The 26967-nt window shown below is 41.2% G+C and overlaps 1 protein-coding gene across 1 annotated transcript in view; it reads right to left on the bottom strand.

The window, feature by feature from the left end:
* PATJ (PATJ crumbs cell polarity complex component) overlaps positions 1 to 18414 on the bottom strand; it is a 148593-nt gene extending 130179 nt beyond the window's left edge. The window contains exons 1-11 of the mRNA XM_074152513.1: positions 18393 to 18414; positions 18142 to 18308; positions 16500 to 16691; positions 14995 to 15134; positions 13032 to 13230; positions 11270 to 11398; positions 9287 to 9499; positions 5499 to 5601; positions 3680 to 3768; positions 2302 to 2437; positions 1872 to 2006 (exon numbers count right to left, since the gene is read on the bottom strand). Coding sequence (XP_074008614.1) covers positions 1872 to 2006; positions 2302 to 2437; positions 3680 to 3768; positions 5499 to 5601; positions 9287 to 9499; positions 11270 to 11398; positions 13032 to 13230; positions 14995 to 15134; positions 16500 to 16691; positions 18142 to 18308; positions 18393 to 18414 — 1525 coding nt within the window. The remainder of the gene's footprint in view (positions 1 to 1871; positions 2007 to 2301; positions 2438 to 3679; positions 3769 to 5498; positions 5602 to 9286; positions 9500 to 11269; positions 11399 to 13031; positions 13231 to 14994; positions 15135 to 16499; positions 16692 to 18141; positions 18309 to 18392) is intronic.
* Between the last annotated feature and the right edge of the window lie 8553 nt (positions 18415 to 26967).

Genomic DNA, 26967 nt, shown 5'->3' with positions numbered 1-26967 from the left:
GATAATTTATGCTGACTTTAACACAAGCTGTAGAAATTCACCCAGAAGTTCCTGTAGAAGAGCCCAGAAATCTCTAGGGGAGTTGAAGCACGCCTTCTGGAAAGGCCTCCAACCTTGATTCAGAAGTCAGCTAAAAACCAAAGCAATCCATGCCTTTGTGATCCGCCCCTGTGTCCAATCACCTTTGGTGTTAAAAACTTACATCTAATTTGAACTCCTGTCCACCTTCCGATTCCAGCTATTGGGTCTTTACACCTGCCTTTGTCAGACCAGAGATTCCCATCTGCCTGCAGAGGTGTGTGGTCAACAATTTCCAGTTGCACCAGTAAGTTCAGGACAAGCCAGAAATTGCACATTTAGAGACCAAACTCTAGTTTCCCGCAGTGGCATGGGAGGAAGCAGTATGCAACAGCATTAGTACCACCAGGGAAATGAGTTGGGTCTGGGAATCAGCAGGAAGCATGGAGAGGTTCGTGGGAAGCAAGGAGCAGTTCATTCCCAAGTGGGGAATCTCAAAGGATTACGTGGCAAGTGGCACACAGGTGAGCCAGATGTTCATGGCAATGGCATCTGCCTCATTTGTGTGGAAAATGACCTACAAATGGTGACATGTCACAAGACACGATCCCCTGTCCCTGCTGCTGCAGCCACCTCTGGTCCTTCAGCAAGCCCTGCTCAGGCAAAACTCCCAAGGGAGGATGCTGCAGCTCAAGTCACAGGTTGTAGGAGGCCAAGTCGAGCAGCTCGGAAGGGGAGTTCTGATGAAGTTACTGCAGTGCCAAAAGACGAAACTGCAATAAATGGGCATCAGAGGTGATGTACAGGAAACCAACAGAGTATTCTTAAAAGACTCTGCAGATGTAGGAGCCTAAGACCTGTGGGGGCAAGAAGATAGATATGACAGGTAGCACTGGAGCAGGAAGTAAATGTGAACTCCCAGGATTTCCATCTCCTGATGCTGTTCACCCAGCAATCTGGTTCAGGGCCCTGGCAGCAGAGGAGGATGAACAAACCTTCTCTGTCAGGAGAAGGCTGAAAGCAGGACATGTCAGGTCATCAGAGCTAGAAAGAGGAATCGGTGAGCTGGAGGCATTCAGCTCTACAGAGCTTATGAGATTCATTCCAGATACTGAAAGGGCTGCACCTCCACTGTCTATAATTACAAAAAAAAAACCCACCAAAATGAAACATGGCAAAGGGCTGGAAAAGGGCAAACTTTACACAAGGAGGAAGATCCACAGAATTGCAGGCCAGTCAGTATCACATTTGGCCCTGGACAGAGGATGAGATACTTAATCTCGGAATCCACTTCTGAAGATACAAGACGTAAAGGTTAAGAAAGCAAATCAGGAAGAGTTAACATAGATTTGCCAAATAACTAGCCAATCTGACTGCTAAGATAGCTACATGGATGAAGGGTGTAATAGACCTCAACTTTACCAAAGCTTTTGACACTATTTACATCAGCATTCTCACTTGGAAACTGAGGAACCATGGATTTGATGACTGCTAACAGGCTGAAAACTAGATGGACCACCAGGATCAAAGACAGCATTAATCAATGGCTTGAGAGCCAGTTATGAGAGAAGGTCAATAGCTACAGGGGCTAATATTATCCAGTATCTTCATCAGTGACCTCCACGATGACACAGAAGCACTCTCAGCAAAGCTGTGGACAGTGGTATATTTTGGGGACAGGGTGGGGTGAAAGAGTTGATAGATCCAACAGGTAGAGCTTTACTTCAGAGGGACCTGAATAAAAAGCATTACAGAGCAGAAGCTAAAGATGGAGTAAGCCACAACAGCCCATCGGTACTGAAAACAGACAATTCCAAAGACTCAGAAGAGACACTGTAAGATATTCTCTCTACCTGTCTTATGTAGACTCTGCTTCTTTTCATTTTTAAGATTATCCTTCTGTTCTCGGTTTTCCTCATTCTTAGTGTCCACACTAGTTTCAGCCACTACAGCTCCAGCGGACACAAAGGTTGGAACAGTTGGCTGCACTGTGAAAACAGATGAAAAAAAAAAAAAAAATCATATGCTGCAAAATATATGAAGTAGTAACACGGCCTCATTAACTACTCTTTTTTTTTTTTTTGGCTACACAGAAGTTCTGCAGTCATTTTTCCCAAATCCCTCATTTCTGTTTCTTTCCATTCCTCCTGAAGTATCTCATTTTCTACAGTGTGCCCTTACAAAACAGACTATCATGTGGTATCTAGTCCTAACTGTTAAAATAGGTAACTGTAAATTGAATGAAAAATAGAATTAGTTGCTAAAAAAAAAAAAAAGGATTACCTCTATCTGAAGTTCTTTCTGAAATAGTAGAAGAAGGTTTCCTTCTGAGCAAGGTAAGGCGTACAGTCTGTCCCGTGTTACGCAACGCCTCTACCACTTCTTGGTTGGTATAATCCTGTATATTAACTCCATCAACCTAAAAGAAGAAAATCCTACCATATAATAGTAACCACATTACATTCTTAGCCTGCATGCACATTATTTTGTGCAGAAATTATAGTGTTATTCACCCAAGACAGTAGTATTTGCAAAACAATCTCAGTAAATCAGTTACATTTCACTAATTAGATAATATTTTCAAAATGCATTTTAAATGGAAACATAACAGTAATTTCTTCTGCCTTCATATGGCAACCACAGAACAGAATTTACCAATCTAAGTATGCACTGATTTCCCCCTACAATTTTTTTTTGCTTACAAAAACCAGCGTGAGGAGTATTGTGGGTGGAGCTTCCCAGCAAGAGTAGTCAACCTAGAACTCTGTTCAGTTCATTATCACTGTTAGTTTTCTCACGAATTTCTAACATGCCCCACACAAGCCTATACACATAACTGTTCATATAATCCATTCTGAACAGCCCAATTCTTACATTAATTCAGATGTTTTAATTTACACCCAAAATAGTCTGTTCACCTCACTGTTAGATCATGCATCAATAGGGGCTTCTCCTGCAAAGCTGCAGATAAAAGCACAAGGTTGTATTCATTTTCACTCCCACAAAGGAGAAGCTGACTTTGGAAGGTCTGGCACAGCACACATTTTTAAAGTAATTTAAAATCATATCTCTATAAACATTATCTCTTAAAACAAAAACACTGTGTAATTCATTCCTGCTTGTACTATGAATGCAAAATTGGCTATTATTCAAATCACTGTTATTGAATGGGTTTTAATTTTCCTACACATAAAGCTTGGGTTTTTAAACCTAAATTGTGACTGTTACCATTTTGATCGTATCCACATTGTGCTACACAGTCATTAAGGACCATAAACAGTGTGCTACATCTTGCAAGATCTTAACCATCCTCAAATCCCATTCAATTCAAATAGAAGCTAATGCTGCTCAACTTTACTTCAGGCCAAAAGCCAAGATTCTCCGCTCTGAAATGTTTTAATCCAAATGCTTGCCTCTTTCATAGTTAACTACTATTTACTACTTCTCTGAATATAAAATAATGTTTTAACCACAGCAAGGCAAAGCTCATTTCTGTTACAAATCTACCTAAACAAATACGAACTACCAAATTATTCCCTCTGCAAAGTGGAGGAGGTTTAATTAATTTTTAGAAAGTCTTTACTCCATTGTTCTTTTAACACTGAGATGTGTAATGCAGTATTAATTCTACAACAATATATAAGCAGATGATTTTACTTACAGCAACAATTTTGTCATGAACATGAATTTGGCCATTGTGGTCAGCAGCACTACCAGGTATTATATTTTTCACGAAAATCCCTGAAGGTTCTGTTGGCAGGGAGAGGGGGGGAACAGAAACAAGTCACTACATTAACCTAATTTGGTTTTTTTCTTAGTAAGATTTTTAATTACATCCTTTTTCACACACTTCTGTCCACAAAGTTATGATTCTGTAAACCACCAACACTTGCATATTACCACTCGCACAGCTTGACATAGAACAACTGAGGATCTCTGATGGAAAAAACCAGCACCGACACAATCACCTGTACACTGACCTCAAAACCTCAACATTTTTTCCTTAAAACGGCCCAGAAAAGGCCACCTCCTCCATGGATTCATCCTTGTGCTTACCCAGGCTTTAAACCACAATCACTTAAATCCATGCTGCATTTGATTTCAATAGGACTACCTAAGCTAAAAGTAAAGTATGTGCTTAAGTACTTTGATCAGGACTTCAATCATCTTACAGCTGAAGAATTTAGTACTTTAAATCTTAATCAAAAAGGATTTTTCTTTAAAAAGAAAAAAAAAAAAAAGAGAGAGAAACATGGAAATCAGAAAAGCTGTCCTTTGTCATGTTTGATGTTTGACTATTAATTCTAACTTCTAATTAGAACAAGAAAATTATAACGAAACAGAACAGTAAAAAAAACTCCAATCATCAGCTGAAACAGTAACCCTTTCCTCCCACAAACTCCTGCAAAATATGAAATGCTGATCTTTAATTCTACTGAATCTTGACACTTCATCCATCCTTTTCTGAACACTAACCTTCTTCAAACCCTGGCCCAACATGGTTTGCCCAGGTTCAGCAAAACCCCTCTACCTTTTCCCATCGCCTAACACGTGCTCCTGGGATTTCTGGCCAGTAACATCTCTGGGATCCCCCAGGAACCCCAGCTGCACCACCACATTCTCAGAATGCTTTCTGGAATCCCACAAAGAAGAGGACGGGATAAAAAGCACCACCCCTTTGCATAAAACCCGATATTCAGTTGAGTCGATTTTAAAGATATTATGATTTGTGGAACCAATATTTGAAAGATGAGTTAACAGCTCTAATTTAAAGAGGATTTAGAAAAAAAACACAATCTAATTCCATATCCCTATATCCCAGCACAGGTATTTTAATCTGTTCCCAGAGTTTTGACACTGAACCAGCCATCAGCCAAAGATAAGTACGTCATCTTGTGAAGGCATCACACACATCACGCACAGCTATGACTCTCTGCATCTCTTGCCTGGCAGAGGGATGGACCAGTTAATCTGACTGATCGTTCCCACTTGGACTCCTACAATTCATTAAACAAACCAAACCCACAGGTTGAGCTATTTCGTACATACTGAAGATGCCATTCAAAAGTTAATGCCAACTGGGGACATCCGATACTCTGGTTTTGAAATTCTTCATGAAATGTGCTATCTGAATGGTGCTATGCACTGCAGGGCAAAATGAGGACAGTGTGGGCAGGAACCTCTGTTAGAGTCTCTACACGCAGGAACTGTCTCTTACAGTTTAATGTCTTGCACAGTAACAGAAACATGTAAAATTCACAGGCCAGCAGTCAAGTGGGAATTATTTCTTTTAAGCTAATTACAATTCTTTATGACATTTTGTGGCTGAATTTCACTTTGCAGCAAGTTCTCCAAATATCTTCTTCATAGATTTTGGAAGTGACACCGTTTCAAACAAGTGCTATCCACTTTCCCCATAGTAAATAAAGGATATTTGAGAAGCCCCTGTCCTAGACTTTACTAAATCCTGTCGAACTCACCTACATCACATGTGCCAGCATATCCAACAATTGTTATCCCCAGGCTTTGCCCATTCTTTTTTATAAGTTCAACATCATAGGTCTCAAAAAGGTTGGTGTTATCCTATAAAAAAATCACAAGACAGCAAAAAAATATCATAATTTCCCAGTACCATTACAATATTGCAGGTTAATTAAGATCTTCAGAAGTGAGCAGTGATTTTCATTTTCCTATTTTAGGAGGGATCATATTTACAAAAGGGATATACCCGAGATTTGCTGAAAATAGGGTGTCAACCAAAGTAATTAGTTGCTTTTTAAATTCTTTCCTAATACTTTCTCCATACCTGTCAGAGATATAATATTTATATTTTATGGAAAATAAGGACAGCTCAGGGGCCATTTCCATTTTGATTCCACTGCTTCTTGGTAACAACAAATGTCCCAGTCAATCCCACAAGACAACAGAAACCCTGAATGTCCTCAGAATGTCTTCTCTCCCTTTCATATGTCAGTCCTGATAAACAGTGGAATGAGTCCTCTCTTCTACTCTTTCTACTGCACAGTTAAGAAGCAAAAAAACCCTGGTATAAAGACAGTGTTATCACACCACACATTTCTGTCAGAAAAAGCGATGATTATCTCTCCTTGTTATCACCTACTGAGGAAGCGAGGGGCAGCAGGAAAGAGATCTCAAAACAAACAGGATGCTCTGAAATGAAAGAAACCATGCGTATACGTAGCAGGTACGGCTCTACTACAGAAGCAGTTGCCTGCTTAAATGCAAATACAGGAGACTAGGTAGGTGTTTGAGCTTATTGTTTGGTTTTATGCTAGATCCCAAACCACAAAACCATTCCAACAGTCAATCAACATCACCAAAATGCAAAGAGCACTGGAAACCTCCAGATTGTCTAAGGCAATGGAAAGCAAAAGACTCATTAGTTTGCATTCAATGAAAATTATTTTTAAGACCTAAAGGGGAAGGGAAAATATTCATTTGTAAACACTTTATTGTGCAACTGATAAGGTGACTTCTCATAACAAACAATACTTGAAAAGAGAAGCACATAACATGACCTGTTCTCTGAACCCTCCCCTCTGCTTACTACAATTACCAAAAAACCATAAAAGCCACTAGCTGAGATTACGATATGATCTGACCTTACACTGGAGAAGTCTATGGAAAAAGGTCCCCACAAAGCTGGCCTCAGTATGTCTGCGCTGCTCTACCCTGACAAGTGAAAATCAAAACTACAAGAGAGAGTTCAAACAGGACACGCTAAAGACATTGGTGATACCAAAGAGAAAAACAATCAAGCACACACATCTGGGATTGCAAGAGATAAATTAAAATACATAAACCTGCTTGTTTTCAGTAACCAGATACAGCCCAATGGGATCAAAAAGAAGATGATGATGAGAGTAAGGTCTGTTAAAGTGATGAAATCGAGAGGGACAGTGTCACTGCCAAGAGCGAAAAACGGACCGGGAAAGAGGAAAACATTTCTTAAGAGAGTGAACAAAAGAGAAGTTAAATCAAATGCTTGCCAAATACCAGCTTCGGAAGGACCTATATCAAGCGCAGGACAAAGTTATGGCTGTACCTATTTCACTTTTCACCGAAAGAGAAATCGATGGCCAGCTATCTCCTTTCTTATCACACACACATCGCTCCACTAGCCAACTCATTAAGCTCATTAAATGCTTTCCAGCCCTCTTGCTCCATAAGACGCTGATGGAGATGAAGATAAGTTTTGATGCTCTGTATCTTATCTTTAGGAGAGGGAACCAAAACAGTAAACAAGCCTATAGCAACGTCTGAAATGGAGCTATGGCCTTGGGAGTCCTGCTATTTTGACAGTCAAAAGCCCTTCATAGTGCTCTGGTGCTACGGAAATTTTCTCTAAATAATCTTACTGGTGGACTGCAAAACATTACAAGCGAAGTTTGGAAAAATCAAAGTAGAGAGTCCTAAATACAGCCAGCACGAGCAGGCTGCTAACATTGCTGTCAGTATCTTGGAGAGTACAGATAATATGACTGTTTTCTTGTGTCCATGCACGGACATAAGTAGTTTCAGTTGATTCTCTACTACAGGAAATTTAATGGAAATAAAATATTAATACAAAACTGAAAAAAATATAACCATAGATTAAAAATGTCTTTCTGCTGGTTTGCAAAAAATAAAAGGAAAATATTTTCTATTCCAAAGCTCACAGCTAGTGAAAGTACTCAGAAACCAGAGAGAAATTAGATTATAGCAAAAAGTTCTGTTGCAAATCAGACACAAACTGAAAGGTGGACCATTAAAGTCATCATTAAATTAATAAGAATAGTCGTTAATCTGAATGTATTTGAGATCAGCAAATCTTTCTTAACACCAGAAAGAGGGGTTTCTTCAAATCTACAAATGAAGGCACTATTTACTTTAGAAGACAATAGACATTTGCAGAAAGAAGTAGATGAAATTGCAATGGTGGGGTTTTTTCTCCTCTAAAGTACAAAGCAGGAATAAGGAGGACACTGAAAAGACATCCAGAAGGAATAACATTTTAAAAAAGCATCTACAAAGCTTGGTGTCGATTAGTGACAAACAGGCCCACCCTTGAGGTGGGGAAGAGAGAAAAATAGTACTTCGTAGAGGAAATAAAACTAGGACCATGTTATTTTTTTCCTAATATGGGCCCTGGAAAATATCATACAGCCAGAAAAAAGTGCTTCATAACGATGCTGATTCTCTAGGAAAGCCTTTTTTCAGAGCATTAGGCAAGCCCACTTTTAATATTCCAGCTTTATGTACACAGATTAGTCCCTCCTACCTCTCTGCCACTCACGTTTCCTACTACACCAATCCCTCTTCTGAGAAGAGCAGCTTGAGAAGGACCCAAAAAGCTTTAGTGACAGCTTCAGCCACCGGAGTCTTCCAGAGAGATGCAAGACACCAAGCTAATGGGTGTCTCTGTAGTGACTACGCCCAGGAAGCGAGAAGGTGAGTTTGTAACCATACGACTGATAGTTTGACCTTTAAAAAAATGGTACTTCAAAAAAAAAAATAGCTCTCTTCACTTGTATTCAACAAACTAGACAAGAAAGAAAAGGCTACTCAGATTCTACACCTAAATCTAAGCAGCACAGTAGTAGCAGATGGTACACAAGCACAGCTTTGTTTATGTTTCGAGACCTACTGTACACTTAGTGTAGCATTTGTTGATTTTAATTACTCAAAACTGAAAAGAATGACTTCAAAAACAAGAGACTTTGATATGACCATGATAAGATTTGCTAAAACAAGTTTCAAATTTTTTAGATATATTTCCTATCACAGACAGTAGCGTAGACGATGAAAACATTACACTTATGTTTCATAAAAAGATGATTGTGCTGAATAATTCTGGTGTGGCCGTGGCGTTCTGGATTTCAAACTAGGGAAATTCACAGTCAAGTTTTAAATCCACTTGCAAATGATTGATTAGCAAAAATGTAATGAGCTAAGGAGGAGAACTAAAAGTACCATTTATCGATAACATTTATGGTCTTGGTAATTAAATTACCCACTCTGAGGTAAATTCTGTAAAGCCGGTCATTCCGATCCCAAGATTATAGGTATTAATAACACACAGGAAAGAGGGAAAAATTATAGAAGGCACGGCTATAATAACGACCACTTAAATACAGGTATATGATATCTGGAAACTCAAAAGAGGAGAAGCACTTTAGGTCTCAAGAACACTCTGTTCTCCTCCTCCTTTCTGATCACACGCCACAAATATACTTAAAAATGTCATAAGTAAACACCAGATACTTACGTTTCCATTTTGAAAGGAAGGTAACGCGCTGACTGGCCAGCTCACAGGAGCCGGTGGAGTCTCCACAATGTCACACTTTGGGTCTCTTGCAACGATCATCCTAACAGAATTCCCACAGTTTCTCAGCACTTGGGCAACTTGTTCACTGGTCATTCCTTGCACGTTGGTCCCTCCAATCTGTAAGATGTGATCTCCTGTCCGGAGCCTCCCATCCTTCAATCATAATTAAATTGAAAAAAAACGTTACCAGTCTATATGTAAAATATCTTTTCCATTACAAAAATGAACCTGTGTACAGGCATCTTCATGGCCATGACAGCCAATGCAAGAAAATACAATAAAATTGACCACCATGGCAACATACTGAATAATTCAAGGAAGCATTTGTACAATCACGCATTGTTTTTTCCACAGTAGTTAACAGTGGTAAACCAACCTTTCCAAATCTGGGTAAGATACACAAATTGAATAGCACCATTGCTAAGAAAGAGTTCACTTTTTTCATTTAGGCAAAAACAGACAGCAACGTTTTATTATCCCACAGGTTGTTAGGTATTGCTGTTTCATAGAATATTCCTCATCGGATAGGGGTTAGAATAAAAAGCACAGCATTTTGATTTAGGACTTTTTAGAGTTTTTCCTAATACTTCTATATTGCCTGGCAATTCTTTTCTCATATGACTAGCTCCAACTCGAGCAAGTAAATCCACTGAAGGTAACAAGACTCCACACAAACCATTTTTTACATGATAATTATGATTCATGACCTACATCATCATTTCTATTATAAGCAAGCATTCATAGGACCAAATCCTCAGCTGGTATTGATCAGCACAGCTCCTCCACCTCAGGTGCATTGATTCATGGAGCAATCATAGCAGAGTTATTCCCAGAACTAACCCTAACTCATTTACAAACTCATCCAATTTTAACATGTATATGCGCTCGTTATTTCACAAGTTCTTAATGATGTCTCATTCAGCTGAGAATGATGTGGCGAGATCTTAACTTACATACTTCATTTGTAGCCAAAACACTCTATTCCTTACAGCAAAACAGGTGTTACATAATAATTAAAAAATGCTCGTTTATACATGACAGGTTCAGAGGGAGGCAGTCAAGCAAAAGCCAGCATTTTCCAGTAAAGCTCTCCGAATCTCTAGTTTTCATTTCCATCCTATCCTATACTAGAGGAAGTACTTTAGCCTCTCTCTTTTGTATGTTACCAGATCCTGTCTGCACATGTTCCAGACCTCAAATATTGTAAGTCGTCATGGCCAAATTCACATTAAAAATCAAAATCTGTTTTGCTATTGCATGTGTTCTTCTCATGAAATGTAGCAACACTCAGCACCGAGTCTTTAAAAATTAGCAGTGAGAGGTTGTAAACTGTACCTGTTAACTTTAGAAGATATCAGTAACTACAAAAGTCTTTGCATCAATCCTAAGTATCTCCTTGAACTGGTCAGACCACAAGGCAGGGATTGAAACCCTTTTGAAGTGAAACCCACTAAAAATAGGACATTTTCAATCTATAAACTGAATCTTGCGATGCAATTGCTTCAATAGAGCAGATTCTCTTGCCCCACAATTCTTTTAGAGAGTTTGTCCCTATAGATGTTGCCAAATTCTACAGAGGATGTGCAAATCCATTACGAGTATCCTCCCCCAGACTTAGCAAAGGCTCAAAATATCAAAAGTATTGAAAATATTAGAAGGTTAGACAACTTCTCAGAATTTCTGCATGTTCAACAATGTTATAAATGCCAAAGCATGTCTGAGAAACAACTTAATTCGTATCAGGTGCTGACTTTTTCCTCAATCATACCTTCAACATATTTATTTATAAAGTATACGTTGGCATTTAGACTTTGATGCTATCAGCTTCCTTTTGTTTAAGTGTATTAGTTTATTTTAAGATTGTCAAAACCAGTTAATTCTACTTTACAATCAAACAAGAAGTGACATAATATAACAAATTACCCGATCTGCTAATCCCCCAGGAACAATTGTTCTTACAACTACTCCACTCGACTTTCCTCCTACAATTCCAAAGCCTAATCCTGAACCGTCGTTAATCAGCTCAACGTCTTCAACGTGGCCCCACTGAATCTGCAATTAATAAAAAAAGGAGATTTTAATTTCGGTCAGTCTTTAATGTTTCTCACTTTCACATGTACCAGGAATGACGAGCATTAATCAGAGCGATGTTCTCTCTCTACCCCACATACTGGGGATCTGTTGGATTTTGTTCAGTCAGCTTCATTTCCTTATAAATACGCAGTGGGATTTCTCATCTGTTTTTAAACATACATTTTGTCCTTCACTTTCAGGATAACAGGATACTAGGAAAAAGCTTGACTACGAAAAAGCAATTTTAAGACTTTCTTGCCAAAATGAAAACTATCCTCTTGGTTTTTCATAAATCAAGAATACTGCAAACAAGAGAGAAAAACAGGCGAGGAGCTTGCACTGGCCTAGTTTTCACTTAGCATTGCCCAAATTCTTAGTTCTGTTATTTCACTTACACACTTTAAACACCACCAGTACACGCTGAATTAATAGCGCAGTGCAATATTCTGCCATACTGAATTGGAAGCGTGTTTCTAAGCTACATTGTACCATGACCTTATGTTCTACAAGACAATCTGAAAATAACAAAGCTGTTAAGCAACCCAAACCCAGCCAATGTTTCTGTCAGATTAATATCTCACAGAAACCAAAATGGAGCAAAATAGGCAGATTTAAGTCTTCTGTGAATAAAGGATTTATTAGCATATTGAAAATCTTTGCCAAAGCCAGTTAAATATCATAAAAGAAGTTAAAGACCCCCCGTAGAGATATATATTTGTATTTTATTTTGTTAGTCTGTTCAGTGCAGATCTTTCAATGAAAAAGCAGTTAAAGTTTAATTCTTTAAAATTTTCAGCGCAATAAACAATATTGATTATCCACTAAAACCTTCAGATTTCACTAGCTCTGTAATAATCATGAGGGAAATAATTACTGACAATAAGGAAAAGCACTGCTTTTAACCAGATTTTCATCAAAACTTACTAGGATAATAAATTAAGATTCCAATATTGAAAACCCTGGATTTAGGTGGGCAGTTCAACCAAATTCAGTGAAGCCACCTGGACCATATGGTGTGGACACAGATGGAAGTTCAGCCCTACCTTATTACATGTCCCAGTGACGATCTCTCCTTTTTCAAGAAAACAAAAGGGTTCACACATTCAATGAAATTTTCAGATTTAAAAAAAAAAAAAAAGAAGCCCAATAAATAAACAAAGACAAGGCTTTTTGTTTTGAGCAGCTGAAGTTTAAACTGGTTGGGATATTTCAAGCAGTGCTCATGATAGGTTATGTTTACACTCTTTTAAGATGCAATCAGAGCATCTTTAATTGCTGAGCACAAGTAGGTTTCGGCTGAGTGTACTCATAAAAAGCTTTACCCAGCCTATGCCGAACAGACCCTGCTGCTAAGAATATGTTGATCTACTAAAGCTTCTGCTATCCCATAAAAACCCAGGATCTGTTTTATAACAACTTCATGCAGCTTTGCAATGGAAGCCTTATACTTATTCTATGATCAGTCTAAATGAAATGTCACCACATATAAAATCTGATTAAAGAAAAAAAAAAATCCCTATATATAAAGCTTGCTAACACAAACACTTACAACCACAGAAAAGTATCCAGCATTAGTTCAGAATCTGATTTTGACAGTATTACAACAACTCACAGTCTCAGGTGGATTTATATCACTTAATAAGACAGCCGAAGTTCTGCTGTTCCCTTGAACTGGCTCCCTGGCAACAACCAGATGTAGGGATCCTGTGGATTGCTGGAGGAGGGCAATAGCGTGCTGATGGGAAATGTTCTGATCCAATGGGGTGCAATTAATGGCCAGTATGTGGTCATTTTCCTTCAGTCTTTGATCCCTTAACAAAACATTAAAAGAAAGTTTAAAATGCAGCATAGTGACTTCACAACAGGCTTGTGTGATTTAAATATAAACATGCAAAATACACAGTTACGCAAGGTTAAATATTTCTGTATTTAAAAAATCTGCTTGTTAGATTGTCTTCACCAACATACAAAGCACGTGCCATCCACACCGTACGGAACTGCCCACCCATTTTTTGTTCCAACTTTATCACGGTAAAGAAATTTGCTCAATTTTTTCCTTTGCTTTTATTCAAAATTCGATGAAATTCCCCCATTTTTTCTTGATGATATTGAATTACAGGGCAGAAAAAAAAAATATTTTGTAGTTCTACAATGAACTAGGAACTATTCCTCATTATATTTAGCACTACATGATACTGCCTCTAAGTACCCAGCCTCAGGCTAGGATCTTGTTTTGTATCATTATTTAATCTAAAGATTGATGAGCTACATATTTATATTTTACTCAAAATTTAAGGTATCAAGCTTTCTTCGAGCAATACACAGCTCAACTTATCTAAGTTTCACAGTTAATTACCCTAGTGATGAATTTAGATTTGTGACAAGAGAGAAACCATCACTCATCTCCTTTGTTAAATATTCATTCTGAGCACGAGACCAAACTGTTACATAGACAGACACTGCCTTCAAAGCTCTGTAGGAATCCAAAAAAGTCTCCAGGAGATCTCGTCTCAGAAGCAAAATGGGAAGCATGCTGGGGAAATTTATAAACTCCAAAACAATATAACTGCACATCTTAACTAACGCATTTTAAACTTCCTTTTTATCATGCGATGTTTAAGATGTTTCCCAGAAATCACTTTCTTGGAGCACTAACCATATTTTAGATTGTCTCATCAAAGAAAGTGAGCAGCAGGTCATCAAATCCTAAAGTGAGATATTCAGCCTCCTTTGACATCCGGATCAGTCCATCTGTCTCCACTTTGAAAGAGCCTAATATGCTTTTCTTTAAGTGTTCTCTGGTGTGTTCTCTGCGGGCCCATAGCCATTATCATTCCAACCTCTCCCCACTCTTTTTGTCATCTTTCGTTGGCACTTCCTGACATGTGTTATTTAAAAAGTGACACCAGTGACTTGAAATCTAGACACATTTTCTTGAAACATAATTCCAAGCACTGCATTTGTCTCATGCCAACATTTGTGGTTTCACAATCACATTTTATTTTTAAAGGATTGCTCTGTCTTTTGTTTTTGGGTGAAAACCCACAGACAATACGGGAAGAAACTGCCTGAAGCCTTGATTCTATGATGACATCTGTGCAGGGATCTGTCGGGAGGACTGGATCTAAATTTACACAGGAAACAAACAGTAAAACCAACTATAAATAGGGTATTGTCATAGGCACATAAATAAAGAAACAAGGGGGGGAAAAAAAAAATCTTTCAGGGATACAATGCATAAAAACTCAAATGGAGGCTAATTTTTATTTTCCTTGTATTCTCTTCCGAGTTTTCTTTTGTTATTTAATCAGTACTCAAGATTCTCTTAAGTGAGTCACGATTTCTGGAAATTCCATTTATGAATGGCTTGGATACTTAAAACTCATCTGAAAATCTGATCCTCAAAACATGAGTCCATTTAGTGGAAGAGCCAGAATTCAAGATACCCCCACCAAAATATCCCACCAGATAACCCAGACAAACATGTTACTCTGATAGAGTTTTCAACGTGAAAGTCATGACTTTTCCCTTCATGGAAATAGTGCAATTTTCCAATACAATTATAAAGATCTCACCTGTCAGCTATGCTTCCTGGCTGGACTTCCTTGACAAAGATACCAACTTCTCCCAAGCTGTGATTTTTAAGGGCAACCACACTAAATCCAAGACCTCCAACAGAAGGCTTCTCAATCTTTATTGATTCTACTTGTCTCCCCTAATAAAACAGAAAAAAAATTGATTTACTAATTTTTAATGCAATAGAATGAGCTAGTTTAAAATTTATAACACTGGGAGAATTATTCTCCTCCTAAGACTAAACAAAGGCAAAATACTGAATATGTTATTTCTATAAAAGCTCCTCCATTTATTATTTTTAATATAGCAGAGTATTGGATATGCAAGCACTCTAAGGTTCTGAAACCTCAGGGAATTTAAGAGCTGCTTTCACACTTCATTCACATTATGAGATGAATTCCAAACTGGATGAAAACTATGAACGAAGTGCTGTCTAGAGCAATATATTCGGTATTTCTGGAAATGCTGCACAGCTAAACTAAATTACTTGTCTTCTGGCTCCCCTTGCTTTTAATGCTGATTTTTAGGGGTGCGTTCAAAAGATTGCAGCTTTTAAATAAAGAAATTAATTTCCTTCCCCTCCCTGCAAGTTCACACTTAATGCTAAAAAAAAAAAGTTTACTTTTGCGACTGCCTGCTTTTCAGTTCTAATACAAGATTTCTGGGGTTGTTTACTGGGAAATACACTTAGAGAAGGCACTGCTATCACAGCTGTTTTATCCAAAATAATGTGCAGTCTTTACCACTAAATCTTTTATCTGATGAGTTAATGACACACTAATGAGAAGAGTTATGCTCAAAATATTACAGCTACATTAAGGTAGTCAATTAGCAACAGTTACTTAATATAGAAAGGCATGACTAACCAATTAAATTAATGGTTCAAAGCAACACAGAACAATACATTTGCGGTATAAATGCCAATCCCACATGGGTGGATGTCTGCACCTGTACAACTTCCATAAGCATTTGGTACATGCTACATCACATGTTAATGAAATCAGCATCTGCCTGGCAAAGTGAAGACATACTAAATGAAGAGTTAAATAAAATATTATATGTCAGTTCTTTTAATCATTTGCACTGTTCGTATATTAACAAAGTTGGTATATTTCCAATTTAAAATGTACTTGATAAAACAAGTCTCTCCATCAAAACAAGTTTCTGCAGAAAACGCGCATCTTCAATTAAGTGTCATCAAATACCAGAAAAGTTTTCTGGCAACTAAAATTTCTTTTCTACATTGGTGTGTTTGGTAGAAAGTAAGGCCAAAAAAAATGGCAAAGGAAAAAAAAACCAAACCACACCACCAAACCACTTTCCAGTGTTGACATTATCTTTCACAGGGAAAAGTTATCCTCGGCACTTCTACTCTCTTTCTGGCCAGGAGGCACCACGCTCCCAGACACACAACAGAACAGCACGTTTGAAAACGTACTCCAAAAGCCAGCAAGATTGACATTGAAGGAAGATAAGTTTGGTTCACTAAACCTGAGAGCCTTACCTTTGCCATCTGTTGGATGATTGCATTAAATTCATTAATTCCCAGGTTTGGAGTGAAGGTGGATGCTTTGGGTTCAGGGGAACTGCAAGGTACATACACGCTCCCAGCAGCAACCGACTTGTCAGCAAACACTAGCAGCCCTCTCTTCGTAAAGTCAAAATCTACTGACCGGTCAGGAGGCATATAATTGAGCTGTTAAAAATGAACAAAGAGGTAGAAAAACTATTAAAAACAAAATAGATTTCCACATATTTAATCTTGTCTGAAAACCGCCAAAGCAGCAAGCACACACGTTCATATGTGTTCACACATGTTCACACAAATACTCTCACCTGTATAAAACAGGCAATATTAAGATATAAGCTATAACCAGGCTACCATATCAAGTTTAAATTGTTTTTCAGAAGGAAAAGTTCCCTGAATGTTTCATCTGTGTTTCTACTCCACTCATTTTCTCCATTTCTTCCATTCTGCTCCCCTGCCTATGCCCATTATCTTCTTTTCACCCTCATATTCCAGAAACAACACAAGCAAAAGCAACATCATTAAAGAAGCACTCAAGCACTGTTGCAACTGTCAGGCAAACCTGGACAATTTTGGCACCAGAATCCAAATTTCTTAAGAGTCACGTAGTCACTCAGGAGCCAAAGGCCTGGTCTGTATTATCTCCTCCCAAGGGAGAGCTCAGGGTACAAACTAACCACCATTGAACATGTTACCATTGCTAGAACTTTCAATTCTGTGTCTAGTCCTGACAAACAACAAAGAAATGCAGAAATATTCCCAGTGCGACACGGTAAACTGAAAAATCTCATCCTGGATGAAACTGCTTATGAGGGGCATGCTTAAAAAGAACCTCAAGAAAAAACAAAATTTTCTAGATACGATAATTCTGAACATTCTGGATAGAAAATCCATTATGCCACAGTCACAAAGCATGATCTTAGGTTAGTCCCTGATTTTAAATTTACACGCCTGACTCTGCTAACTGGAGGGTGAGACCTGTTCGACCAGATGTGTCATTGACACCCATGTCCACAAGATCGAAGTGTCAGTTGGCGTCAGAAACCAATCCACACAAGTTCCTTCCACTGCTGGAGCCAACTCATTTTAAAGTTAGCTTGGGTACATCCGCATCAGAGCTTGGCAAGTCTTCAGGGGTGGTTTTCTAGATTATATTTCCCAAAACAGGTTAACCGTTCTTGAACAAGTCAGCAGGAACTAAGTGATGATGTCTTTTAAGGAGAAAAGATGCTGCCATTTAGTTGATAAACAGTATTTAGCTTCTGTGAAAAACAAAGGATCCCAGTTCCAACTGCTGTTCAGAACTTAAAGTACTAGAGCTGATGTCTTTTGCAGATGCTTTTCTCGAGTGATGTGGTTCTCAATGCCTGACTCTTCTGGATCCCTTTCAGAGCACGTTGCCCCATGGCCTGTTTTGTTGGGATACCACTTCTTATTTCAGTATTGATGCTGGAGATAGTAACTTGACCAAAAAAACCCCCAAAGCCCAACACTGATTCACACCAAGTTACGGTTTATTAATGAGAGGGTCCTCATTAACACACGCCTACATACCCTGTTTTATGTTCCAAGTTCACTATAGTTATCATCACACCAACAACTGCAATTTTACACTCACTTGTTCCTTCAGTTGCTTGATGGATTGCTGGAGGGTCAGTATCTGGTTAAACAAAGGGCTCCTGAGCGTGTTACGCAAAACAGTCAGGTTTTCATTATGCTGGGAATCTCTTTTCTCACGCAGTTTTGCTTGCAGCCGATCGAGGATCTGCAGCACCTGCTGTTTATCTGCACCACAAAATAGTATACACCTTAGGAACGGAACTTCATTTCTCACTGCTTAACAAAAGTAATCGCTTTCAGACTACATACCTGCAGCAGGATTTTCAGGCATGTTGAAGGGTATCTTTGGAATTACTCAGAATAACCTAGATGAGGTTGTAAAAAAATCAAATTAATAATGTATATATCTGAGCGGAATTCTAACAGATACACAGTCAATAAATCCAATAATAAAATACTAAGCTAACTATAGCAAATTTATTAAAAAAATACTACTACCGCCTGTTGTTTACCCCACGTATTCAACGACGCTCTCAATACAGCTAGTTGCCCTGTAGCATCAGCACATCCAAAAATCTTTCCTTGTTCTATGTGCTTTTCCTTTCACACACAGGAAGGACTGTGAAGTACTCTTACCAATACGAGTAAAAACACAGGTTATAATAACAAACATCGGCCAAGAAAATTGAGAGACAGTTATGTTCAACCAAATTATTTTGAATGTGGACATTAATATTGCAATCTTTTCAAATATATATATAGTTAAAATCTTCCTATTATTTAAAAGGTACTTTCCCCTCGATTACTTTAACTATTTGTAGACTGTATTCTTACCATGATAGCTCTGCCCTGCCATATGGCAATATAGGTGAAACCCTGCATTTCCCTATAAAACACTGAAGTTCCCTCCATTTGGGACACACTATGCCATTATGGCCCAAAACTAGACAAATCAATCCCTAGTCCAAGATGTTTCTAAGGGAGGTTAGTTCTCATCACAGCCCTGGTGTCGAACAGGTGAAAGAAGCTCATTGCCTTCTCCTACGTGAGCTTGCCTTTCTCTTTTCTATGTACATGACAAGCTTTGAAGGAACAGAATACCCTTTATCGTGCTCCTCTACAGTGCCAAATAGAACCGGTCTCCAACTGGGGCTGAGGCCTAGATGGCAGTATAAAAACAACAGAGTTGCAATTAGCAGCGATGTTAAATTTGTACCCTTACTTGCATGTTATTACGTTGATGGGGAGCCTGTCATTCCGAAATCTATCAAGGCAGTTATACCAAAACACACAAGAGAAACAAGATTTCTGCGCTTAGTACAAGCTCCTCTGAAAGAAGTCAGCCGTTTAATAGCACAATTTACATAATTGTAACTCTACACAGTATATAACTGTGTAATTTCAGAATCATATATTCAGAATTATTTTAGAACAAAAATAGCCATATACATATTTAAAAAAACCTCTGTATTTACTTTTTTTTAATCTTGCAATTTGAGAGTAGAAAGGGTCATGTGCATCTGAATGCAACACCAGGGTAAGCACATCCCAGGGGCCCTCTCCCAGCAGGACCTCTGAACCTTTCAGCTCTGTCTCTGACACTGTCTGTGTTCACACTGAAAACATCTTGAGTTTTGGGAGGACACTGTTATATTTAATGAAATATTAAGTATTCAGGTGAATAGTTTATCTTCTGAAGAGTCAGATTAAGCTGGATTTACCTAATGAAAAAAAAAAAGAGAAAGTGGAGGTGTATCACAAACCACAATTTCAGATTTATGCCGCCTTTACTGTATCTGAGCAGCTTTGGCTCCTGGAGGAATTCCTATAGAACTCGGTGGGTTTGCGTGGTTTCCACCCAGGGCCAAGCAAAATGAGCCGCTTTGCAAGACTATTAACAGATTTAGGAGGTCATTTTAAATCAAAGTCATAGCAAGAGTTGAAGCGGCAAACCCATACAACCCCTGAAAGATTTTCAGGAATGCATCTGAACTTTTGTAAGTGCTGCAGCTTTATTTTCTTTTCCATTCGAAATAAAACACTTCTAAGAGCACAGCAGCCTTTGATTCTGTGCTGAGATCTGATTCCTAAGAACAGATGAAAATACCATTTCCTTATACATTCCTGAGTCTTCACCTAAACCAAAAAGACAAAAGTTAGCCTCCTTGACTAAAAGTATTGCACGGATCTTAACAAAACAGGACAAAGAATATGGAAATTTGTTCTTTCTTCCCAATTTAACTTCCCACCATTCACTTCCCTCCTCTATTTATCTACTTCACATCACAGTTAAAAGAGAAAAAAAAAACCCAAAGCAAGAGAACCAACACCAGAAAGGAATACAAAATAACTCCTATGAGGAAAAGTGGCTTGAAACACCTTCAAACCAGCAGTAGGGCGAAGAAAAGATTAAACCCAGAAAAGAAATCCAGCATGGCAGGAAATAATGAGGACTTGACAGCACCATGCCCATCTAATAGCTGCAGCCAGGAGGCTGCTCCAGCTCTCCAGCCCTATTTCTTCCTATTTTGTTCTTCCCTTTCCATCTGTGCTTGCACTCATTCATCCGATCCCACAGCAAGCTGGAACAGGGAGCTAAACAGGCAGAAAAAAAACCTCATCGCATTTTGGTAGGGTGAGCTTTTTGCCTGGTTAGCTCTCAACTGGTAGGCAGGTGGGGGGCGAGAAGTGCCCAGGGAAGTGGGACGGCACCTTGCAGCAGGCAGCAGATCGCGGCGGCTGCAGCTCAGCTGCACTGGCAAAGTGCACCATGAGAAATAGCCTGCGTCATTCAAAAACCAGCCTCAAAGTGCCGCCCTGACAGCCTCCGAGATTAATCTTTTTTTCCATTACAGCGGGTGTAACAATAGCAATTATGACGATGGGTATGGATCCAAGAAAGACAAATTTAAGCAGAAAAAAGTAGGTAAGAGAACCAGGCTCCATCTAGGCAGAAGTCCCCTGGAGAAGGAGGTGCAAAAGGGGGAGGGAAAAAAAAAAAAAAAAAAAAAAAGATTAAAGAAAGTTTCAGCTTCCTGCTTGAGCTGCTCCGAAGCGTTGCTAAGAGCCACTGCAGACCACTCTGCGCCGGTGGACACCAACGTGGACCTCAGGTACAGTTCGTATAACAGTTCAAGTTTACACAGCACTTTGGGATTCCTCGTGATCAAAGCTGGCCTCCAGCCAGCCTGCAATGGTTTTTAATGATTTCTTTTTGTGCAAGAAGTTAAAACCACCCTCAGTATTTCTTTGTTCTCCTTCCTTGCATAAAAAGAGAATGGGGGAGAAAAAAAAAAAAAAAAAGCCTGTTATATTTTAAAGTAAACAGCTCCTTCTGGTGTGAGGGGATCCTGGAAAATATAAACTAATTTAAAGTTTTCAAGTAATGTGTAATTGAGGACAGGTCTCTAAGATTGGCTTTTGGGCACCAGAGAAACACAGAAATCCGTGTACTATTGAGCTGTTTATGTTTTGGGCCCCAAATATCTTATCATTAAACAATTTCCAAACACTGATGCTGAGTCCAAGCAAGGCATAAACAGACAGTTGCTAAATTAGGAGGTCCACTCCTCAATGATAGTTTTGAAGGGATCCAAAACACCATGGTTTGGAAGTTTGAACACTCTGCATTCAATTTCCTTAGCTCCATTCTCTGATTTCTACACTCACTGATTTATCTTATTGGTAGACAAAACTGCAAACCTCAGTTCAGAATTTATGTCACGACTCCCAAAATAACTGTAATTGAGAAAATGATGATTTTTAGGAAGTTTAGTGTCTTCTAACACCAGAAAAAAAGTCCACACTCCAGCACAGCGTGCATCTGGGTTTTTGCTGTCTTCACTTTTGAGAGTTGAACTCAACGCATCATAAGGACCAGCAGTTTCATAAGGTTTTGTATGAAATCCTGAGACTTGGATCTTCTTCAAAAGCAGACTAGGAAAAAAGGAATTCCCCCATGCTGATGCCAGCAGAGGTCATCAGAAGAGCTGAAAGGTTTAAGTCTTCCATTGCCATCACCCTCCTGCCAGATGCCTGCCACTTGGACAGAGACACCGGGTGCTCAACCCCAGCACATCCCAGAGCCAGAGGGGAACACGACAGCCCTGGCAGTGGCCTTGACAAACACCCGCCCTCCACAAAGGGCTGCTAAAAGACAAAAATAAGGGGTTTCCTGCTGGGCTCTGGAGGAGAAGAGAGTTTAGGAGATTCTTCTGCCCATTTCTCCCCACCCACCTAACAACTACAACCACTCCTGCCCTATGTCCTTCAGCTTGGCCTCCAACAACCTGTGTCCTTCCAGGAGACCCGCCTGCAGGGAAGTCCTGCCTCATGGTAGGCTCTCACCGCTCAGCATGGGTGTAACCTTTTGGGACAATAAGCACCAGGAGTCCTTAATGCACAGGTGCTAACTGCTGCTATTTTTCAAAGGCTTCAAACACGGCCAAACCGAGCAGCCTGCCACAGGAACAGCCAAGGGTACATCCCAATCCAAAGTCACCTTTCTGCACTAATGCAGTTGTGATTTTTTTCCTGGCTCCGTTATCAGGAGTGACTGATATGGTGCATATCGTCTTCCTCATCAGGGAGATCTCTGACTTGGAAAATTTCAGTCCATACAGTTTAAAATTTGATAAAGGCAAAAGAAAAGGAAAACAGCATTTGTTAGTGTGATTTTAATCCTAAATTGTCCTAGCACAGCACCACCTGTAACTTCAGATATTAAAAATTATATCGTTTACACGCCATCAAGCAACTAGGTACTGTGAAAAAACACTATTCTAACACATATTTTGCTGTCCTACAAGTTATGCTCAGTATCCCATCCTGGTAACATACAGAACAATTCAGTCCCACCAAGCTTAGCACGCACACGCCTTTGAGATGAAACCACCAAAACCTGCTGTTCTGTGTAATGCTGCAGTATTTATAAAAAGTGCTATCGAGCACGTGCTGAGAGCTCCAGGCTCTTGAAAGAGGGAAACAACCAAACAGTGCTCTGAGTACCTAAACACAAATACACCACACAGGGTAAAGCTGGTCAAAGCTAAATATTGTTAAATACAAAAAAAACTACTCCACGGGCAAACCGAGGGTGTCCTGTTGTTACGTATGATTAGTGACCACGATATGAGGAAAGCAAAACAAGAAATAACCCTGCATCTGTGATTACCAGTCTCTCCACAGATCAAGAGGAGCCTTACTCACTCTCAAGGCATGCTAACTTTTAACAAGCAGAACCTGAATTCCTGCGGACTTCAGCCTCGAGGGAAGTGCCAGTGTGGATTCTCTGATGTCTAATAGAAGGGTGAGCTCACGCCAAAGCCATTCTCCGTGGAGCAATAACATGGTCTCAGAAACCTGTTCTCACAAAGCTTGAGGAAAACTCGTTTCCGAGATCTAAATATTGTCATATGCTACTGAAATTAGCCAATAAATCCTAGAATTACTAAAATGACAGCATGCATGATTAACAAATCACTTCATGGGGAAGGAGAGTTGTTAGACCTTGAGCCATACTGGATTTCTAAGCTTCAAAAATTTACATGGAATGTAAAAGAACTGGTTTGTTACTTATCACCCCCTAAATAAAGAAAAAAAAAAAAAAGCCTATTTGGTCAGGAAGCTCTGAGTTGACAGGCACTGATTGTTGCAAAGGGCGCGTTCCCTCCCTTGCACCTCCTCTCCAAGCAATGGACACTGTTTGACAACAACTATGAGGGCTCCTACACCCTGGAGCACCTTCGCCCACCATCAGGAGCCACGCAGCTCTCCCCAGCCTTCATCCCGGCCCTCATGGAGCTGCTGACGCCCTCATGAAACCTCGAAGGGCTCCAAGGTGGCCAAGTGCAGGCCGGTGTCCTGGCCTGGGCGGTGGGTCACACACAGATGGAACCAGGAGACGGCAGGAAATGCTTCTCCAGAAGATCCATGCCACGACCAAGCACTAGCCAGCCTGAAGAAGGACTTAAACTCCTCCAGAAAAGCCCTCACCACCAGCTGACCCTACCTACCCCCTCCCACATACCACACCCGCCGGTTGCCGGGGCGTCGAGGGCAGCCAGGCCTCTCCTCCAGGGCAGGGCCGGGGGCGGAGGAGCGGACCTCTGCCCCACCGCCTTCGCTACCGAAAGTCGCGCCCATGCCGGTCTGAGGGGACCGGGGTCCGAGGCGGGCAGGGAGGAGGGGGGAGCAGCGGCGGTCTCCCCTCAGCGCCGGGGGCGCTGCTGAGGCGAAGGGCCGAGGGACGGGGCGAGGGGCCGGTACCTGCGGGCGGGAGGCGGGAGGCGGGAGGCGGCGGCGGCGGCGGTCGGAGCGGCGCGATGGCCGCCGGCTCTCACCTGGGCGGAAGCGGGAAGCGGGGGCGGGGGGGGGGGACGATCCCGCCTCACCTGCGGCGCAGGAAGCCGGGGCGGCGCGGCGGGAGAGCCGCCTCCCGGGGGACGGCCGGGCCGCATCCCTGCGGCGGGGGCGGGAGGGGCGGCCGCCGGCAGCCCACGTCCGGGGAGGCACGTAGCGCCGGGCCGGGCCGGGCCGGAGGGAGAAGCCCCGCTGGCGACAAACCAGCCCTTGCCGGCAGAGCTCCGGCTGAGCGTTACGAGCCCTTAGGTGCTGTGGGGAAAAGCGTGAGGTGGACACGAGCTGGAGGCTCGGAGAAGGGGACGGGAAGTACGGGACCCCGCAGGCCAAGGCCCGGGGCTGGAGCGTGTGGACCCTCGGTGGCCGCAGGGATTAGCAGTAGCTGCTCTGGGAAACGCAGAGCTTAAAAGCCGAGTCGATTTTTCAGCTGATCCTGACCTGCCCATGTACTTATAAATCACAGGCCTAAAAAGACATACATATCAACACGGCTACCAAACTGAGGGGAAAAAGTAGGTGTCAACTCCATGGAAAAGCTTTATTTGTACTCATTTGCAGTAAATCCGCGTCCAAACACGGATTCAGAGCCCTTTTGAAGCCAGATTCCCACAGAGGCCTCAGCAGCACAGCCCTCACCGCTTCCTCCAGAGAAGGGAACGGCCAGAGCCCTCGGAAGATGGAGTTAAGGGATTGTATCGCTTTCCCCACGGAGCACGGAACCTGTGATGGACATACGCCTCTCCCAGCACTGCTCCTGATGGCATCCGAAACACAGCTCCGGCTTCCGAGGGGCACAGTGCCTTGCCTGGGGCGGCTTGGCAGCGAAGTTTTCTTACTGCTACTCGCAAAATACTGAACAGGCACCGTTTTAGTTGAAGTTAATTGCGAGAACTGCGGCTGCTTTCTACCTCCAAAACCTCTATGGTAGTCTGCTTTCAGATTTTTTTAAAGATATATATGTACACACACAAAAAAAGCGGTCAAATGAAACTCTCCAGAAATAATTTTTATTCTGCTGTGCTGTTTCAGGAACTCATTTGCTGCAGATCTTACACAGCCCTGCTAGCTGCAGAGAAAAAGGGCTACAAAAGGCTTGGCAATTAATTTTACCCGAAAACTTTGGATTGATTTCCCCACGACCTGGTGCCTATTTTGTTTTAGTATGCAATAGCGCTTGCACTAGAGCATGCAACATGGAATCATAGAATCCTTCTGAGTGGAAGAGACCTTTAAGATCATCCAGTCCGACTGTTAACCCAGCACTGCCAAGTTACCACTAAACCATGTCCTTCAGCACAACGTCTACACGTCTTTTTGAAATACCTCGAGGGATGGCGACTCAACACACTAAGAACATAACCATTTCATCTTCTTTTTAAATTTCAGATTCACGATGCCTAACTTCCCAGTCCTCGCTCTCACTGTTAATTAACGTAGCGCTCGTGCGAGGTGACAATTTTCCTGACAGTGACGAACAGCCAGGCGTGTATTTATCCATCTGAGGGACACCTTGCAGACAGGAGAGACCAGGCACCTTCCCCGTCAGCGCACCTCAGTTTTGATCTCGGAGGGGTGAGTTCATCATGGAGCGCACCCCGGGCCTGGCCTTTCCCTTCCCTCTCGCTGAAAGGAATATCAATTTTCATTTGCATACTTTGTCTGCCGAGCTCCAGACTGCCAGTTTAATTTACACGCATCGCCCAAAAAAGCTGTTAGATGGCAATATTTCACATCCCTGGCTGAGCTCTCCACACACCCAACCACGCGTTTTAAAATCCACTTTTTAACTGATTCTTTGAATATCTGGGACTGGGACAACCCTTTTGTTGGTACTGACAGACTCGTCTGTAAGTCACCATTCATTCACCAAAATAACAACAAATAAAACCAAAAGACTTCTAGAAGGGCTGGGTAATTACAACATTCTCTTAAATACCAACACCTTCAAACCCAAATACTAGAAAAACATTAAATAACCACCTAGGAAGTGAGCAAAGGTTGGTAATCGCCTCAAAATACCTTATGAAGAGCAAACGCTGATTAAGATAAAAGCTTGCCTACTTTAGGCATTTAGTATTCATTTAAAAAATAAAATAAATAGTGTTTTTAGCAATACACCGCCCGAGGACCAGAGCCCAGGCGGGGCGCCTCACGTCCGACATCTTGGGTAAGGGCAGGGGGGCGCCGTCCCGCCAGGTGTTGGTGGCGGGCGCGGCCATCTTTACTCAGGGCACGAGCCCGCCAGTCCCCCCGCCGGGGCCGTGCCGGCGCCATCTTGAATAAGGGCACGCTCTGCCCTCAGCGCTGACCATTAGCTGCCTCAGGAGCCATATTTGCTGAGGTCAACACCCCTCCCCCCCAAAAAAAACCCACAACAAAAAACAAAAATCCCAAACCAGCCCCCTCAGGAGCCCACGAACAACGCTTGGGGTTTCCATCCCGCTCCTCCCGGCAGGCAGGGCGGCCTCCCCCCGCCGCGGGGCCGCGCCGCTCCGCCGGGACCGGCGAGTCAGCTGACGGCAGC

Source organism: Numenius arquata, chromosome 8, assembly GCF_964106895.1.
Source record: "Numenius arquata chromosome 8, bNumArq3.hap1.1, whole genome shotgun sequence".
NCBI classification, from domain to species: Eukaryota; Metazoa; Chordata; class Aves; order Charadriiformes; family Scolopacidae; genus Numenius; species Numenius arquata.
This window is presented reverse-complemented; position numbering and strand designations above follow the sequence as displayed.